The 18767-nt window shown below is 43.2% G+C and overlaps 1 protein-coding gene across 3 annotated transcripts in view; it reads left to right on the top strand.

Annotated features, from left to right (window-relative positions):
- Positions 1–18525, top strand: part of MYOM3 (myomesin 3) — a 77785-nt gene extending 59260 nt beyond the window's left edge. For all 3 annotated transcript variants that reach the window (XM_058195545.1, XM_058195543.1, XM_058195544.1), the window contains 9 exons: positions 1613–1723; positions 3333–3420; positions 5580–5618; positions 5976–6081; positions 8771–8934; positions 11616–11652; positions 12049–12071; positions 14885–14940; positions 16510–18525. In XM_058195545.1, the coding sequence (XP_058051528.1) occupies positions 1613–1723; positions 3333–3420; positions 5580–5618; positions 5976–6081; positions 8771–8934; positions 11616–11652; positions 12049–12071; positions 14885–14940; positions 16510–16767 (882 nt within the window). In that variant the 3' untranslated portion in view covers positions 16768–18525. The remainder of the gene's footprint in view (positions 1–1612; positions 1724–3332; positions 3421–5579; positions 5619–5975; positions 6082–8770; positions 8935–11615; positions 11653–12048; positions 12072–14884; positions 14941–16509) is intronic.
- The last annotated feature ends 242 nt before the right edge of the window (positions 18526–18767 follow it).

Below are 18767 nucleotides of genomic sequence, written 5' to 3'. Positions count from 1 at the left end.
AATTAATGACTTTAATTGAGCCTTCCCATCACAACCACAACCTGTGACAATCTTAAATTGGGTCACATGTGACCGAGACAATTTTCAGCAGTCATTAAGCGAATCACCAGGGCCATTAAACAAACCAATGGTTTGCTAAGGGTGCAGTTTTCCCCAAAATTGGAAGTGAGCTCTGGATTTTGGCAAAATTCTCATAAAATGCAGTCATGTGACGCTACCAAGCACCCTAATGAATGGTTGCTAAATGATCAGTCGTAAGGTAAGAACTACCTGTAGCAGTTCCTATTTTTACAATATCAGTTCCGCCCATGTCAAATTGGAGATGAGGTGGGTTGAGGCAGAGTCAGGAACATGATGTGGACCTTGGCATACAGGGCAAATTTATGTTGTTCTACCCAAGATATAAAGGAACATGGTGGCTCAGTGGCTAAGATGCTGAGTTTGTTGATCAAAAGTTCGGCAGTTCAGTGGTCCGAATCCCTAGTGCCGTGTAAGGGGATGAGCTCCTGTTACTTGTCCCAGCCTCTGCCAACCTAGCAGTTCGAAAGCACGTTAAAAATGCAAGTAGATAAATAGGGACCACCTCTGGTGGGAAGGTAACAGCATTCCATGCGCCTTTGGTGTTTAATCATGCCGGCCACATGACCACGGAGACGTCTTCAGACAACGCTGGCTTTTCGGCTTTGAAACGGAGATGATCACCGCCCTCTAGAGTCGGGAACAACTAGCACATATGTGCAAGGGGAACCTTACCTTTACCTTACCCAAGATGTAGATGTTCCTCCAGTGAGTTTCCATCCCATCCCATTAGAGAGCCACTTCCACAATGTCTCAGCCAGGGTAAAATGCAGAAGGGAAGGTCATTGAAAAAAGGCTAAACCAGTGGTTCTCAACCTTTATAGTGCTGCGACCCTTTAATACAATTCCCCATGATGTGGCGACCCCAACCATAAAATTATTTTTGTTTTGAATTTATCGCGCCTGAAGCCGTATTGGCTAGCGATCTGAACTGCTTGTGATTGCCTTGAGGACGGAGGCATTAAAGCGGAGACTCCTCCCCTATTAAGTTTATCGTGCCTGAAGCCAGATTAGGCTAGCGATTGGGAATGATTGTAGCTGGCTTGAGAGGGAGACATCAGAGCAAAGATTTATCTCTTTTTTAATTCATCGCGCCTGAAGCCGAATTTGGCTAGCGATTTGAAGAGCCTGCAGCTGGCTTGTGGAGTCAACCATTGGAGCGCGATTCTTCGACTCACAAGTATACTTCCCATATTTCCGATGGTCTTAGGCGACCCCTGGCAAATCGTCATTCGACCCCCAACGAGGTCCCGACCCACAGGTTGAGAACCACTGGGCTAAACTTTCTTCTTTGAGGTAGGAGGAATGGTGAATGACTTCATGCAGTGCAACTGCACCTGGTCTCATTTTGCAAATGGTATCTGCTGGACGTCACGTGCTTCAAATTTTTGTAACAAGATTTATAACTGCTAAAATGCATCCCCCCCCGAAATTTAGTGAGCAAATATTTATCAAAATAAAGTATCTTTCCTTCCTTCCTTCCTTCCTTCATCATTCCTTCATCATTCATTCATTCATTCATTCCTTTCATTAGGCATCAAACATGAAGAAGGATACCGCTTTTCAATGGTTCTTTGATAACAAAGCCCGCTCAGATGGTCAATATAATCCAAATACAGGAGCTGGAATCCTACGGATTAAAAGGGTAAGTTTATCTTGAGTTAATGATTAAATTAGTAAAATTACCTGCCAAAATAGGAAAGAAATGGAATGTCATAAATGAAATTTTTGAAATGAAAATGATTGTCGCATGCGCATGCATGCTTGAAAACCAGAAGAGGAACGGGTGATGTCGCACGTGCCAAGCGACATGGGTGTGCCATAGGTTCGCCATCACGGCCCTATACCATTTCAAATAAATGACTGTCGAATCTCTTTTTAAAAACCTCCAGTGTTGAGCACCCACAATTTCGGAAGGCAAGCTCTTCCACCAATTCATTGTTCTGATTGTCAGGAAATTCTTTCTTAGTTCTGGTTGGATGTCTCCTTGATACCGTAAGTTTCCAAATGTTACTTCTAGTCTGGCCCTCAGGTGCTTTGGAAAAAAGCTTGACACAACTTCTCTGTGACAGCTCCTTAAATATTGTCCCTCCTGGTCCTTCCCCTTGTTAGACTAGACATACCAAGTTCCTGCAACTGTTCATCCTACGGTTACAGGCAGTGGTGGAATTCAAAAAAATTTACTACAGGTTCTGTGGGCATGGCTTGGTGGGCATGGTGTGGCTTGGTAGAGATGGCAGGGGAAGGATACTGCAAAATATCCATTCTCAACCCACTCCAAGGGAAGGATACTGCAAAATATCCATTCCCACCCCTCTCCAGGGGAAGGATACTGCAAAATATCCATTCCCACCCCTCTCCAGGGGAAGGATACTGCAAAATCCCTATTCCCTCCCAACTCCTGGAAGGAGGATATTGTAAAATCTCCATTCCCACCCCACTCCAGGGGAAGGATATTGCAAAAGGGCTCCTGGTGGCTCATCAGGCTAATGCAGCCTGTTATTAACAGCAACTGCCTGCAATATTGCAGGTTCAAGTCCCACCAGGCCCAAGGTTGACTCAGCCTTCCATCCTTTATAAGGTAGGTAAAATGAGGACCCAGATTGTTGGGGGGCAATAAGTTGACTTTGTATATAGTATACAATTGGATGAAGACTATTGCCTGACATAGTGTAAGCTGCCCTGAGTCTTCGGAGAAGGGCGGGATATAAATGCAAATTTTAAAAAAAAAATTTAAAAAAAAATCCCCATTCCCTTCCCACTCCTGGGGCCAGCCAGAGGTGACAGTAGTTCTCCGAACTACTCAAAATTTCCGCTACCGGTTCTCCAGAACCTGTCAGAACCTGCTGAATAGCACCCCTGGTTACAGGGAATGGCAATATGAGACTCTGACACTGATTCTGACCCATCTGTACCCATAGATATTAAACATTTTTACATTTTTAAAAATAAGTTGATATGGTCATCCATCAGTTGATATTTTCTGGGCAAATTCAAGATACTTCATTTTCTAACCTGTATCCACGTTCACACAACGTGCTACGCTAACTGAAAAGAGCTGGGCTTCTTTGTGCTTTGTGTGTAATGTAGGGACTCAGCCGGTCTTTTACACGTAGTGTGAGCCAGACCACCACATAGTTCATTCATTTGGTCATTGCGGAATATGGGTGCACAGCTGCAACTGAGTTTTTCTAACTTGGATTTAGAGTTCAACGTGTTGTGCGAACCCAGACACCATCTCTTTATTTTGCTAGATTACCAAAGCAGACAAAGGAGTCTACAAAGCTGTGGTTTCTGATGACCGTGGACAAGACATAACCCAACTTGATCTTACAAAGGAAGGTACAATCTTTCTTTCTTCACTGGCCGAAATATTTGTTCATTCAGAGGAGACTTCCAAATCTGGTGCTTTGATGATGTTTTGTGCAATTCTCACCAAGTTTGGCCAAAATAAAGCAGGAGAGGTTTTTTTTTATTCAGCATGACAATTAGTAAGGAGAAAGTGAAGAGAATAGAATAGAATAGAATAGAATAGAATAGAATAGAATAGAATAGAATAGAATAGAATAGAATAGAATTCTCTATTGGCCAAGTGTGATTGGACACACAAGGAATTTGTCTTGGTGCATATGCTCTCAGTGTTCATAAAACAAAAGATGCGTTCATCAAGAATCATAAGGGACAACACTTAATGATAGTCATAGGGTACAAATAAGCAATCAGGAAACAATCAATATCAATATAAATCGTAAGGATACAAGCAACAAAGTTACAGGCATGCAGTCATAAGTGGAAGGAGATGGGTGATGGGAACGATGAGAAGATTAATAGTAGTGCAGACTTAGTAACTAGTTTGACAGTGTTGAGGGAATTATTTGTTTAGCAGAGTGATGGCGTTTGGGGAAAAACTGTCCTTGTGTCTAGTTGTTCTGGTGTGCAGTGCTCTATAGCGTCATTTTGAGGGTAGGAGTTGAAACAGTTTATGTCCAGGATGTGAGGGATCTGTAAATATTTTCACAGCCCTCTTTTTGACTTGTGCAGTATACAGGTCCTCCGTGGAAGGCAGGTTGGTAGCCATTGTTTTTTCCGCAGTTCTAATGATCCTTTGAAGTCTGTGTCTGTTTTGTTGGGTTGCAGAACCAAACCAGACAGTTATAGAAGTGCAGATGACAGACTCAATAATTCCTCTGTAGAACTGGATCAGCAGCTCCTTGGGCAGTTTGAGCTTTCTGAGTTGGCACAGAAAGAACAGAAAGACTGAAGAAAGATTTTCAAATACTCCTTTGCTTTGCACACTGAGGACCTCTATCTGTCACAAAGGGCTGGGGAAAATATGTAAGATTTTTCCAGTTCACAACCAGTCAGCTGACCAGGACTGAGAATGACACCACATGAATTCAGAGGCATGGCCAAGATTTTACTGATGTATCATTTTCATTCAACCATGCAGTGGACAAGCAGTCTTTCAAAAAAGCTGGTCTGTTGGTGAAATCATTTCCGAGAGTCAGTGGAGTTTGTAATGGGGATCTTACATTAGCACCTACATTATCTTTAGCCATGAAGGATGATGATCTCTTGGCTTAGCCTTCCTTCAAAGATTGTCATTTGATTGTTGTGAATGTCTGAACGACGTGATCCCATCCCGTTCGTGTCAGAGGCACCACGTAAGATGCTTCCGGGTTGAAAGGATCAGCTAGTAATATTACCAGTAGTGAGATTCAAATAATTTAACAACCGGTTCTCTGCCCTAATGATTTCTTCCAACTACCAGTTCACAAAACTGCTGAGAAAGTTAACAACCGGTTCTCCTGAAGTGGTGCGAACTGGCTGAATCCCACCACTGGATATTACCATTGGCTGGGGGACACCCTCAATGGTAGGACTCCTTTCATGTCTGGGTCAAGGAGCTGGAGCGAATGACGGGAGCTCACTCCACCACACAGCAGCATTCGGGTCTCAAAAGTGGGCTTGCTAACCTCCAACCCAGCATCCTAAGCATGTGAGACTTCACTCTTTAGTTTAGTTTAGTTTAGTTTAGTTTAGTTTAGTTTAGTTTAGTTTAATTTTGTCACTGCACATGGTACAATGAAATTGTACCAATGTGATGATGTAAAATATGGGAGAACTGGCTTTTTTTAACCTGGATTTTAGAAAATTTGCAGTGGAGTAGAAAGAAAATATTATTTTTGGTTCTTTTATTTAGAGGCTGTTCTACACTTGTCTGGGTTTCCTGCCTCTGAACAGTAGAAAACCATGATATTGGTTATTTGGAAGTTGTGATTGGAAGGACCCCCCTGGGGTCAGGAATCACATATCTTCCTCAGGCTGAAGGCTACCTGGTCCTGATCTAAACGAAAATTTTCCTTGTTGTTCAATAGTCACTAATAAATGTCTAAGAGGAAACCCAAGTTTAGCCAGGACACAATTAAACATTATCTACAGCAGCATGCTTGATATATGATGCTATTCTTTACTATTATGTGATGCATTCTGTTTTACAGCGTTTGATGACATCCTCAAGGAACTGGCCAGAATCAGTAGTAAGTTGCTGACCTTCGGACCCTCTTCTGGTGGCATTTATTGTACCCAAAGCACAGGAGATAGGATTCCCATTTCATAACATGGCTTTCTTTGCACTTCAGTTTGGATTTGGATTTCCATTCTCATCAATCCCAGGCAGCTAAGATTTATGGGAGATAGATCCAAAACATTTGGAGGAGGGCCCTTGGGTTCCTGTCCTTACTGTAAAAAACTAGAATTAGTTTATTTTATCAGGGCAGGCCGAATTGTCTCTCTCTCTCTCTCTCTCTCTCTCTCTCTCTCTCTCTCTCTCTCTCTCCCTCCCTCCTTCCCGCTCTCCCTCCCGCGCTCTCTCTCTCTCTGACTTTTTTTATTAGTTCTTTCTGCATCACCATTGAAAGTGCAGCCAACTGTAGAAGGCATCAAGATCTACAGTGAAGTAAAGTACTATACAGATGCCATGAAGACCACCTGGTACCACAAGTATGTGATTCCTGTGATTCTAAGTTTGTAGGGTAAGGTGTTGTTATGGGGCAGATAGAGGAGGGTCTATGACAATTTGCCACAGCCAACTCACCATGGCCAACTTGCTGCAGGACAACTTGCCATGGCCATCTCGCCACAGGATAGCTTGGTGCAGGACAAGAGTTACACTAATACCAAAGAAATGGTGGCATAGAATCATGAAAGACAGGATGGAAAAGTAGGGACAGAATGAAATGTGAATGGCAAAAATTAATATAATTTGTATTTATTTTAAATAATTAAATAGAATTGTTAAATTGTCCCACAGTGAGCTTTCCTGTGGTGAGTTGGCTTTGGCGACTTATCCAGTGGGGAGTAGGCTGCGGTGAGTTGGCTGCAGTGAATTGGCCATGGAGAGTTGGTCGCAGCAAGCTAGCAAGTTGTCCCATTCCCGATAGAGGATGCAAAAGCATAAACTAAGCTTAAGGAGAAGGACGCCCACCCAAACTTTGCCAGGACCCTACCTTTTCTCGTCCCTGCTCAACATCCTGTAGATCAGGGGTAGTCAACTTTTTTATATCTACCACCCACTTTTGTATCTCTGCTAGTAGTAAAATTTTCTAACCGCCCACGGGTTCAGGGGGAAATGCGCAAGCTATTCTGGGACGAGGCTCTTTTGTTTGCGGTCGCACTATAGCGCCATTTAGTTTTACTTAAGTAACGTGAACTAAACTTATGCGCGGGCGATACAAATAGTATTTTTTCAGAAATTTAAATTGTCACGGGGAATTTTATGAAAACCTAATGAAAATGTTTTTAAATAATGCTATGAAATTTTTTTAAAAAGGCAAATTAAAAAAAAGGAAAGTGCTTCAGTATCGGACAAAACCCCTACCGCCCACCATGAAAGCTGGAACGCCCACTAGTGGGCAGTAGGGACCCGGTTGACTACCACTGCTGTAGATCATCCAGGAAACCTTTAGCCTCACAAGGTTATTTGCTTCAACTGATTCAGGTTCTTAATCCTACTTTGCCCCAGAGCTAATAGTAACTAAAAATTTTACTAAAAATAGTAACTAAAAAATCCACGGTTTTGTGGTGGAATGTAGTCTGGATTCCCAGGAGGGAGGGGCTGCATTCCAAAGGACCAACAGCAAAGTTTTGATAGTTTGGTTGGGAAGGAAAGGATCACGATTGCTCCTTCTTAGAAATTATCAGAGTCTGTCTTTACTTACACAAATAGTTGCTTTAGTTTGGCAAGACTTTATTTATTTATTTATTTATTATTTAAATTTTTATACCGCCCTTCTCCCGAAGGACTCAGGGCGGTTCACAGCCAGATAAAAAATACACAATAATACAATATAAATACGATTAAAATAGAATTAAAAAACTTATTAAATTGGCCAAAATTAAAATTTTAGGATAAAAACCCATTAAAAACCCATAAATTTAAAACTAACCCAGTCCAGCGCAGATGAATAAGTGAGTTTTAAGCTCGCGACGAAAGGTTCGGAGGTCCGGAAGTTGACGGAGTCCTGGGGGGAGTTCGTTCCAGAGGGCGGGAGCCCCCACTTCTGACTATAGGTGAGGAACAATAAAGTAAATTATTTCGAAGCGTGTGGGTTTGTTGTTGTTTTTTTGGTTTTTGGAGCCAGACAAGTTTAGAGCACAGGTGAAATATCCACAGTCCACCTCTGGCTCATGGTGGCCAGCCTTGGGGCAAGCGATGGCTCCATGTGGTTAGGAAGCTGAGTCAAAAGACCATTGGAAGTCGACAGCTCAGCAGTTCAAAACCTGAGAGCAAGCCACCTGATGGAATGAGCTCCTGTCAGTTTACTCTAGCTCCTGCCCATCTAACAGTTTGAAAGCATGCAAATGCAAATAGATAAATAGGTACCACATAGGTGGGAAAATTAAAGACATGAAAGGAACCCCCTCGAGCATCCCCTGGGCAACAGTCAGTGGTGAAATCTGAACCGGTTTGCTACTGGTTCGCTGGCTGTGCATGCGTGCTGTGTGCGTGCATGTACACAGTGTGCACCAAATGCATGGTGCGCACGTATGCGCAATGCACACAAAACACACACTGCGTGCACGCATATGCACAGTACGCACCAAACACACGGAAAAAGGAGGCTTCCGAAGGTAAGTATAACAATGAGGGGGGAACAGCTGTGCCGCGTGATTTAGATTCACTAGCAAGCAGGATTTCTTGCTTTCTAGCGGTTCACGCAGCTCAGCTGATCGTTGGAAATACCTGTTCGGAGGAACCGGTAAGTTTTCTTTACTACTGGTTCATCTGAAGCAGTAGTTTTTATCACTACCGGTTCTCCCGAACCGGTGCCAACCAGTAGGATTTCACCGCTGGCAACAGTGATGTCACCAGCTAACTCTTTCAATCCGGAATCACCTTGGTAGGCATCTTTATAGAGCTACCATCATTAAGAAGTTTATAGCATAACGTTAAGCAGGGATATCCAATCTTGGCAACTTTAAGACTTGTGGACTTCAACCCTCAAGAATTCCCCAGCCAGCATGGGAGATGAAGTCCACAGGTCTTAAAGTTGCCATTTATTTATTTATTTAATTTATTTAATTAGATTTTTATACCGCCCTTCTCCCAAAGGACTCAGGCCATGGTTGGATAATTATAGTTTAGAGGCTGTATATTAACTGACAACTTAATCTCCTGCTGTACCTTCAGTGACAAGCGTCTAGAAGGAAAAGATCGCTTGAGAATAGGAACAACCGTGGACCAGGTTTGGTTGCACATCCTTGATCCCAAGGAGTCCGACCGAGGCAAATACACCCTGGACCTCAGTGATGGGAAAGAGATGCGCAGATTGACAACTGACCTATCCGGGAAAGGTAAACCTCACTCCCTTCTGATGATGTTACCAAGTAGGGTAATGAAACATCTTCAAGAAAACCACAAAGCTGAGAGAGCACAAGGACCACACATGATAGACTTCTCAAGAGAGCATAACAGCATCCAAAATATTTGTGCCACTTGGGATTGATTTGTTCTAGATGCCATTTGTTTGTTTTCTTGGCTGTCTGTGATCTTCTCCAACACCGAGGTTAAAAACCATCAATACTCCTTCAAAACCCAACTTTTCCTGACATAGAATGTCAATTTATTTTTACAGATTATTAAAAGATTACCATTTACATAAGGTATAGCTAAACCAGGGGTGTCCAAACTTGGTCCCTTTAAGACTTGTGGACTTCAACTCCCAGAGTTCCTCAGCCAGCTTTGCTGGCTGAGGGACTCTGGGAGTTGAAGTCCACAAGTCTTAAAGGGACCAAGTTTGGACACCCCTGAGCTAAACCCTTCTATGTTTCCTTTTCATTCTTTTTTTACAGGAAGTCCTCAATTTACAACAGTTCATTTAGTGACCATTTGAAATTACAGTGGCACTGAAAAAAGTGACTTATGACTGTTTTCACACTTATGACTACTGTAGCATCCCCATAGTCACATGATCAAAATTTGGATCCTTGGCAACTGACTCATATTTATGACAGTTGCGGTGTCCCAGGGTCACGTGATCCCCTTTTGTGACCTTCTGACAAGCAAAGTCCATGGGGAAGCCAGATTCACTTAATAACCGTTTTACTGGCTGAGCAATGGCAGGGATTCGCTTAACAACTGTGACAAGAAAGGTCGTAAAAATGGGGCAAAATTCAGTTATCAAAAGTCTCCCTTAGCAACAACAACGTTGGGCTAAATGTTGGGGCTGGGTTGTAAGTCAAGGACTACCTGTGTTACTTTTGATTTTAATTTTTAATGAAACTTTTTCTTTTCAATACAACCTCCCGAGAAGTTCCCGTTCTATGCAGTGTTTATGTGAGGACTTGAGTGCTTCTATTTGAGAGTATAACCCAAAAAAAAACCCTTTATTTTTCTGTTTTTCAAATATAATGACAAGCATTGTTTACTAGCAATGTACATTTCACCTGAGTTACATACAGAAGTGGTATTCAGCTGGTTCATACCGGTTCGGGCGAACTAGTAGTAAAAATTTTGAGCAGTTCGGAGAAGCAGCAAATCCCACTACTGGCTGGCCCCACCCCCACCCGCCTGTTCACCCTTCCCACCAACCCGCCACTCATCCCTGCCCACCCGTTCGCTGCTCCCACCCACTCACTGCTTTCCCACTCCCCCACCTGTTCACCACTTGCCCCACCCACCCACCCACCTTGCCCCACCCCGCCCAGTCACTTCTCATCTCGCCTCCCTGGCATAGCTGTTGCTTCTGTTTGGCTCCTCGCATGCCATTGATCACACAGTCTCTGTGGGCCAGCCAACTTGCTTGCTTTCCGCGGTGCCCGTGGCCCAACTGAGCGGCCCTCAGCAGCCTGAGTAAGCCTGTGAGTCACATCCTAGCTAGCTGCCTCCCACCGTTCCACATGGCGCCACCAGCTTGCCTGCCTTCGTCGTGGCCATGTTAAATGCTGTTTCTCTCAGCCACAGCACTTTCCGGATGGGACTTAGAGGAAAGTGGCGGCTCACAGCTGCTAAATTGCACAAGACGCTCTCCCAGCAGTGCGGAAAGAAGCAGTTGCTGCCCCGGAAAGCAAACATGGAGGGGAGCGCTTGGTCGAGCCTCGCCTCGCCTCGCCTCATGGGGGAAGCCATGCACACACGCTCACATTTTCGGTGAACCAGTGGTGAAATTATTTGAAATCCACCACTGGTTACATATGGTTGTAGTTTTGTTATTGATTAACCCATAGACTATATCAAAATATAGAGTTTCAAACACAAATCATTAGTAAAATCTTATAAAAACCATTTAAAATGAAATTGGAATAAAATACAACTTAATATAGAGATAACTAAAATAAGATAAAATTATATTTCAGTATCACCCCTACAATCTACTCCAATCAGTCCCACATATGCCGATCTCGACCAAACCATTTTACTCAAGTACTGTGCTGTATTCAATGTTGTTTTCAAATTCTGGCCGCAGAGAAGGTATGTTGTTTTAATATGGTGTTCCAAATAGGTCATCCATTCAGTATATGAACCAAGGTATCTGTTTCTCACCCCCTTATACAGACAACAGTCAAATAGTATGCCAGCCAAGTCTTCTACCTCTGCTGTTCCGCAAATATAGCTATACGTCCGTTAATATTTTATTTTTCTGGTATAATTCTGGGTTCTAATGGCAATTCCTATAACTCCATTAAATATATACCCTGTTTCTCCTAAAATAAGACATCCCCTGGTAAGAAGCCCAATTGGGCTTTTGAGCGCATAGCAATAAGGCCAAGGGCTTCTTTCAGGGTTCAAAAAAATATAAGGCAGGGTCTTATTTTCGGGGAAACACGGTATGAATAGATTTTAAAATGGAAGCATCTGGATGAGAGAAGAACCAAACAACTTTTAAAACTCTACTTTTTTATTAGCTCTTCTTCCCCACTGCAGATAATTACATTTATTCGAGCCAACCCTTCTCTTTCTTTCCTTCTTTCTTTCTTTCTTTCTTTCTTTCTTTCTTTCTTTCTTTCTTTCTTTCTTTCTTGTTTCCTTTCTGTAGTTTTCGACGACGCACTTGCTGAACATCAAAGGCTGAAGTAAGTAGGGTGGGGTTGTAGTTATTGTTTGCTCTGAACAGCTTCCTTTTTAAAAATCAATTGTGTAAGACAACCGTCTCTGAAATTTCCAGCTTTGTGGACCGGTGGTGGCAATGGCAGGGTGGGTTCCACATAGACAAGCAGTTCTGAATGGGCCACCGTCTGGTCCTGGGCTGTGGCTCGGGGGTTAGGGAACCCTAATGTAAGATCTGGTGTATCGATGCTTTTACTAAGAAACTTGAAACATGCAGTATTTGGGGATTGTTGTGTAGCCTAAATGTAGTGATTCCTGGGCTAGGAGAAGGGTCTTGCATTTAATCCTGTGGTTGCTTCAGTAAAATTTAGGTAAACACTGTATGTGACATAAAAATGTCTTTTGTTTTGTTTTCATCGTAGGCAAGCGGCTGTGGTGGAGGAGCGTGAGTATAAAAAGATGCACCTTTTGCTGGTTTTTGGTCTGTTGCAGGAGATTTATTTATTTGGAGACTTATTTATTTGTTTGTTTAGAAACAAACAAAATATAGCTGCCTACTCACTCTCAGCAATTTTAAGTGACTTACAAACAGTAAAAACACAAACTCTTCTTCTTGTGCCATATCCATCATCAGACGTTGGCGATCTTATTTTTATCAACAGCCGCATTAAAAAGTGCTGCTGAGTTTTGTCCAAACCAATCACTTAGGTTTTGAAGCCATGATGTTCTTCTTCTGCGTGGACCTCGTTTGCCTTCAATTTTTCCCTGGAGGGTTAAGTGAAGGATGCCGTATTTTTCCGGGTGTCGCATCACATGTCCAAAATATTCTAACTTTCGCTTTTTAAGGGCTTGGATGATGTCCCTTGGCTTTCCCAGGTGACTGATCACCTCCTCATTTCTGGTTTTGTCAACCCAGCTTATACGTAACAGCCGTCTATAAATCTATATTTCAAATGCTTAAAAACACAAAACAAAAAAATTAGAAAACTTAAAAACAATAGTCCATCCACCCACCCCGGCAACAGCATGTGATTAAAAGGACAATCAGTGTGCCCCAGTTTACTTTAAATCCAAGGTGTCTTTTCAAATCTGCTGCTTCTACAGAGTTAGAAGCAGCAGAAATCGGAATTAAATAAATGCTCCTTCAATAGCAGGGAATCATTTCAGGCAAAGATGCATCTCCAAAGATGTTTAAGTTACCTTTGGTGAAAAACTCATGGTTCGAATTTTAGACTTCAAGCCGTTCCTTCCCATCTTTCAGACCCACTCCTCAATTGAAGAAATGTATTCACAACACGCTTCAACCAGTTACTGAATTACACAACATCCTAGGTTCACAGAAAACAGCAAATTGCAAAATAATCTAATGGGTTGGGTTAATGCAGCATCCCAAATTGCAAAGAAGCAGACTGAGATGAATATCAACCCAGCTTAACAAGTTGTGTGAATGCAGTTACTTAGTTTGTAACTGAAGTACCTTGTACATGAAAGCAAGCAAGAGGTTTTCAAAAAAATGATTAGACAACCATTTGTGCGGGATTGTATAAGGATTCCTGCTAAGGGCAGGGGAGTGAACTAGAAGACCTCCGAGGTCCCTTTCAGCCCTCTGAGTATTATCCGATTCTTCTTTTGCCGTTGCATGAAACAGTCATAGAATTGAATAGATCCAATGTTTGGCCTCTGGGGAAAAAAATTCTGCTGTTATTGAATTGTACACTGGTTCTGCTTAAAAGCTTCTAATAACACTCACTTGCTTCCAGGTTAATTAATCTGTTCCACGCCTTGATTTTAGCAACATAAGGCTTCCTGCAGCATTCACATGATTAATCTCTAAACTATTTGGATGGTTGGTTCAGGAGTTTCTTCGATGTGATGATTAAGACACCAGGCTAGAAACCAGGGGATCATGAATTCTAATCCTGCCTTAGGCACAAATCCAGCTGAGTGACCTTAAGCCAGTCACTGTCTCTCAGCCCTAGGAAGCAGGCAATGGCAAACCACTTCCAAAAACCTTGCCAAGAAAACTGCAGGGATTTGTCCAGGAAGCTGACAGTAGTCAACACTGAGTAGTAAGCAAAGAAATATATATAGCTGGGTCAGGCAATATCCCTTTAAAATCTAGTGTCTCCATTCAGACAAGGAGGCTAAACTAGGTTAGTCTTAACCTTGTATAGGTTCCTTGTGTTGTGTAAAAATAGTTCTGTGCATTGCATAGACCCAGGACACAGAATATTTCAGTAGTAGTAATAATAATACAAGTAGTTATTATATTCTTATTACTAAGCAGAGTGCAGAAAGGGAATGAAAGAACTAAAGCAACAATATACTTCAGTTAATTGTAACATCATAATATAAAATAAGGAACCTCTAAACTAAAAGGTCCACAAATATAAAAATAACTAACATATATAAGAATTTATTTATTTTAAAACAACTTCATCACAATCAGGTAAACTCTATTGCATGAATCCTGCCTTAGCTATGAAAACTGGCTGGGTGACTGTGGACCAGCCCACCTCATGGGGCTGCTATTGTGAGGAAAATAGGAGGAGAAAGGTATGTTGGATATATTCACCACGCTGAGTCATTTGTGAAAATAATAATGGTGGAGAAAGAAAGGAAAAAAAACAGAGAGAGAGAAAGGGAAGGAAGGAAGGAAGGAAGGAAGGAAGGAAGGAAGGAAGGAAGGAAGGAAGGAAGGAAGGAAGGAAGGAAGGAAGGAAGGAAGGAAGGAAGGAAAGAAAGAAAGAAAGGAAGAAAGGAAGAAAGAAAGAGAATTTGTTTCAGACTAATGATAAATTGTAGTGTAGCATCTGAGTTTAATTGTTTTCTTGCAGACATTTCATGACCCAACCAGATAACGTCTTCATGTTAGAAGGGAGTAGGGTTAACAGAAAGCAAACCCTGCTCCCTTCTAGTGCTGATAATGTTACCTACTTGGGTCATGAAATGACTACAAGAAAACAATCAAGCTCTGAGAGCACAAAAGACCACACCATTATACTCTGAGCTAGAAATATTCTCTTCTACTCATAAACTCTACTTTGAGACAGAAGAAAGGAAGGAAGGAAAGAAGGAAGGAAGGAAAGAGAAAGAAAGAAAGAAAGAAAGAAAGAAAGAAAGAAAGAAAGAAAGAAAGAAAGAAAGAAAGAAAGAAAGAAAGAAAGAAAGAAAGAAAGAAAGAAAGAAAAAGACTATTAGCAAAATGTGGGATTAAAAACTGAATAGCTAATCATGATGTCTACTCTCCCACTGCAGTCCGTGCCAAAGTGGTCCGTGGCCTTCCAGATGTTGCAACCATCATGGAAAGTAAGGTAATGAACTGTCTTGGATGGTCTCCAGCTGTGCAAGTGGGGAATAACTGCTGTGGGAACCCTGAATTATATAAGGGGACTTTTGCATTACCACTTGTATTAGCAACTGATAAAGCAGGCGTTGTGACATTCCATTTGTGTGTACCTTTGTGCAATCCTTGCATGCCCCAAATTCATTGCACAACTCCAGATGTTTCTCCTCTTCTTCCCCAAAGTATAAAATCCTCAATGTTTCCAACAATCACCCCCTGGTTCCCCCAAGTTCAGGTGTGAGCGAGACCCATGAAAACCCATGCAAGAATGCTAACATGGCAATCTTGTAGCATTGTAAACTTTCTAAAAAGAAATACCTATTTTTAATGTAATTTCTGGGAAGTGTAGGTGCCCTTTGGAGGTTCATAGGAATACCCTAGCACGGGGCAAAAGGGACAGGGATCCTAGAGGGCATAAAGTGTCTGCCCATACATTGGTACTGTCAGACCTACCCTAGTCTGATCTCTTCAAAAGAAAGACCCTGGACTCTATTTGATTGAAGGTTTAATAAAAGATGTTGGTTGGAGTAGAACTAAATTTCCTGCATTCAAATGATATAAAAAGTTCCTCCCCCCCCATCTCAGCCTTCTGCTGATGACCAATCTATGTTCAGCCAATAAGAGTCTGCCTAGGTGTTTTGAGAAAGCTGAGATGTTTAGGGGAATCCATATACTTTCTCAGGGTGCATGGCCTTGATTGTTGGCACAAACTGGTTTTGAGATTCCTATTCTTTGTTGAAGCTGCCATTCCCCTCTCCCAATTTCCCAACACATATACATGCAGATCGATTGCCCATTTGTTCCCCCCCTCCTGTGTCTCCCTCCCTCCTCCTAGCCTTTGATGGCAGGATGCCAGCAAGGCGCCAAGCCAAAGATAGCAGACCTGACAGGTACCACCTACCGGTCCCCCCGGGGTGCATCTGCCTTGTCTAATTGCATTGCCTTTGTTCTGTCCCCCCTTCGCCTCTGTCTGAGTGATGGCTTAATTAGCCGGCACTATCAGTTCTGGCAGCAGAATAGCGAGCGTCTGCCAAGTGTCTCTGTTATCTCCCTCGACGCTGGTGAGTCACTCAGGAACAAACTTCAGCTCTTAGTTAATCAGTTGATTTTTCTGCTATGAAGAGACACAGCAGTTCTTGTTGCCTTTATATCCTGTGGGGTGTGGCTCCATGACTCAGCACTTCCTAGGCCTACCCCACCCCGCTTCTGTTGTTCCCTCCTCTCCTGCCTCCTCTCCTGCCTACGAAACCTAGGATCCAACCAAGCCTGATTGCCATCAGCTGGGTCTGAAGGCGTGGCCTGGGGGGGGAAGAGTCAGGGGACGGAGGCCTCATTATCTCTTCCACTTGGCCTGTTTCTGGCTCCTGGAGCTGAGCCAGGGAAGCCGGTGCTCCCGAGGTAAGCCCTGACGGCCCTTCCCCCTCACTTTCCAAGTCACTTTCTGGCAGGAGGCCCAGCTCGGGGGGTGCAGACACAACAGCCTTTCACTGCCCAATCTGAAGCCCTACAATGAATCCTTCCTTTGTTTCCAAAACAGACTTTGTGCTTGACCTGCATCATCTCTGGAGATCCTTACCCAGAAATCACCTGGTACAAGAATGAGAAGGTCATTACCTTCAAAGATCGGTACAAGATGGAAGTGAAGGGGACCGTGATCACAATCACCATTGAGGATGTCAACAGTGAGGACACTGGGAAGTTCAGCATCCTTGTCAAGAACAAGTGGGGCTCCGAAACTGGGAAGGTGACGGTCAGCGTCTACAAGCAGGGGGACGAACCTAAGGAGCTGAAATAGGAACACCCCTCTGACTGAGCCCAGGTTCAGTTCAAAGGGCTGGGTCTGGTCCAGAGGGCATCACCCAATAGAAGAGGATGGTCCTTGTTCATTAGAAGGAAAGTCCCACCTCCCCATCTCCTCCCCTTCCCCTCGTTGCTTTCTGACCAGACTCGTAGCCTTACGATATTTATAGATATTTATAAAAGTCCACCTCCAAGCCCCATAAGAGGATTAGCATCAGGCATCTTGGTCACCTCTCGGTGTTTTCCAGTGCTTTCAAATATATATATATCCATAAATAGCAATAGCACTTAGACTTATATACCTATTCACGGTGCTTTTACAGCCCTCTCTAAGCAATTTACTGAGTCAGCCTATTGCCCCCCCAACAATCTGGGTCCTCAGTTTACCCACCTCGGAAGGATGGAAGGCTGAGTCAACCTTGAGCCAGTCAGGATCAAACTCCAGGCTGTGGGCAGAGTTTGCCTGCAACACTGCATTCTAATCACTGCACCACCAGGACCAAGGAAAGGAAGGGAGAAATAGCAATAGCACTTAGACTTATATACCGCTTCAAAGTGCTTTTACAGCCCCTCTCTAAGCGGTTTACAGAGTCAGCCTATTGCCCCCCAACAATCTAGGTCCCAGTTTACCCACCTCGGAAGGATGGAAGGCTGAATCAATCTTGAGCCTGGTGAGATTTGAACTGCCAAATTGCAGGCAGTCAGCAGAAATAGCCTGCAGTACTGCATTCTAACCACTGCACCACCCCGGCTCTTAAAGAATGTCAAGAGCTAGTGAAGATACAGCCATTACTGATTTTAGCTCAAAGGACTAATGAGGCGTTCATACATTTCAGTGAGCCAGGTGGTTTTCCCCATTTTGTGCAATGCAGCTGGTCCTCAACCTACAACCATTTATTTAGCAACTGTTTGATGTTTCTGTTTCATGGCACTGAAAAAAGAGACGCATGAGAGGTCCTGACATCTGCAACCATGGCAGCATCCCTACCGGTTATGTGATCAAAGTTCAGGCCCTGGGCACCTGATACAGGTAGTCCTCGAGTTATGACCACAACTGAGCCCAAAATTTAGGTTGCCAGCTGAAACCTACTTTTCTTGCAAGAGTTGTTAAGTGAGACATTGCATTTGTTAAGTTAGTCAAATGGCGGTTAAGTGAATCCAGCTTCTCCCATTGATTTTGTTTGTCAGACGGTTGAAAAAGGGATCACATGACCCATTGCAATCATGATAAGTATGAGTCAGTTGTCCAGCATCTGAATTTTGATCACGTGACCGTGGGGATGCTGCAACGGTCATCAGTGTGAAAAACTGCCATAAGTCCCTTTTTTCAGGGCCCTTGTAACTTTGAACGGTCACTAAATGAGCTATAGTAAGTCAAAGACTACCTGTATATCAGTGGTGAAATCTGAACCGGTTTACTACCGGTTCGCTGGCTGTGCATGCGCCCTGGGCGCCAAATGCAAGGTGCGCAGGCGCACAGTCCACACCAAAAAGAGGGATGGGGTAAGTAGAACAGCGCGGAGCCGGGGGGCTCAGCTGTGGCACATAATCTTTTTTTTTTTACTTTTAAAAGCATTTTTTTACAACTTACTCGGCCGAATAGGTTGTAAAAAAAAATGCTTTTAAAAGTTAAAAAAAAAGGCTCTGACGATCAGGCAGCTCAGCTGGGATCATCAGAGCCTTCTCTCTTTTTTACCTTTTAAAAGCGTTTTTTTAAAGAAGCGGCAAGCGGGCAAGTGGGCGATTGGGTGGGAATGGGTGGGGGTGGGGGCAGGGATTTTTGCTATCGGTTCTCCGAACCACCCACCGCCATCGCTACCGGATCAGCCGGGAGTGAACGGGAAGCATTTCACCCCTGCTATAGACATTTATCAAAGTTACAACATCCCGGGGTCATGTGATTGCTGTTTGCCACTTTCCCACCTAGCTTTCGAGAAGAAAAATCAGTGTGGTAGAAGCCAGGTTCATTTAACAACCGCATCATGCACTTAACAG

The sequence above is a fragment of the Ahaetulla prasina genome, chromosome 10 (assembly GCF_028640845.1).
Source record: "Ahaetulla prasina isolate Xishuangbanna chromosome 10, ASM2864084v1, whole genome shotgun sequence".
Classification (NCBI taxonomy): Eukaryota; Metazoa; Chordata; class Lepidosauria; order Squamata; family Colubridae; genus Ahaetulla; species Ahaetulla prasina.
This window is presented reverse-complemented; position numbering and strand designations above follow the sequence as displayed.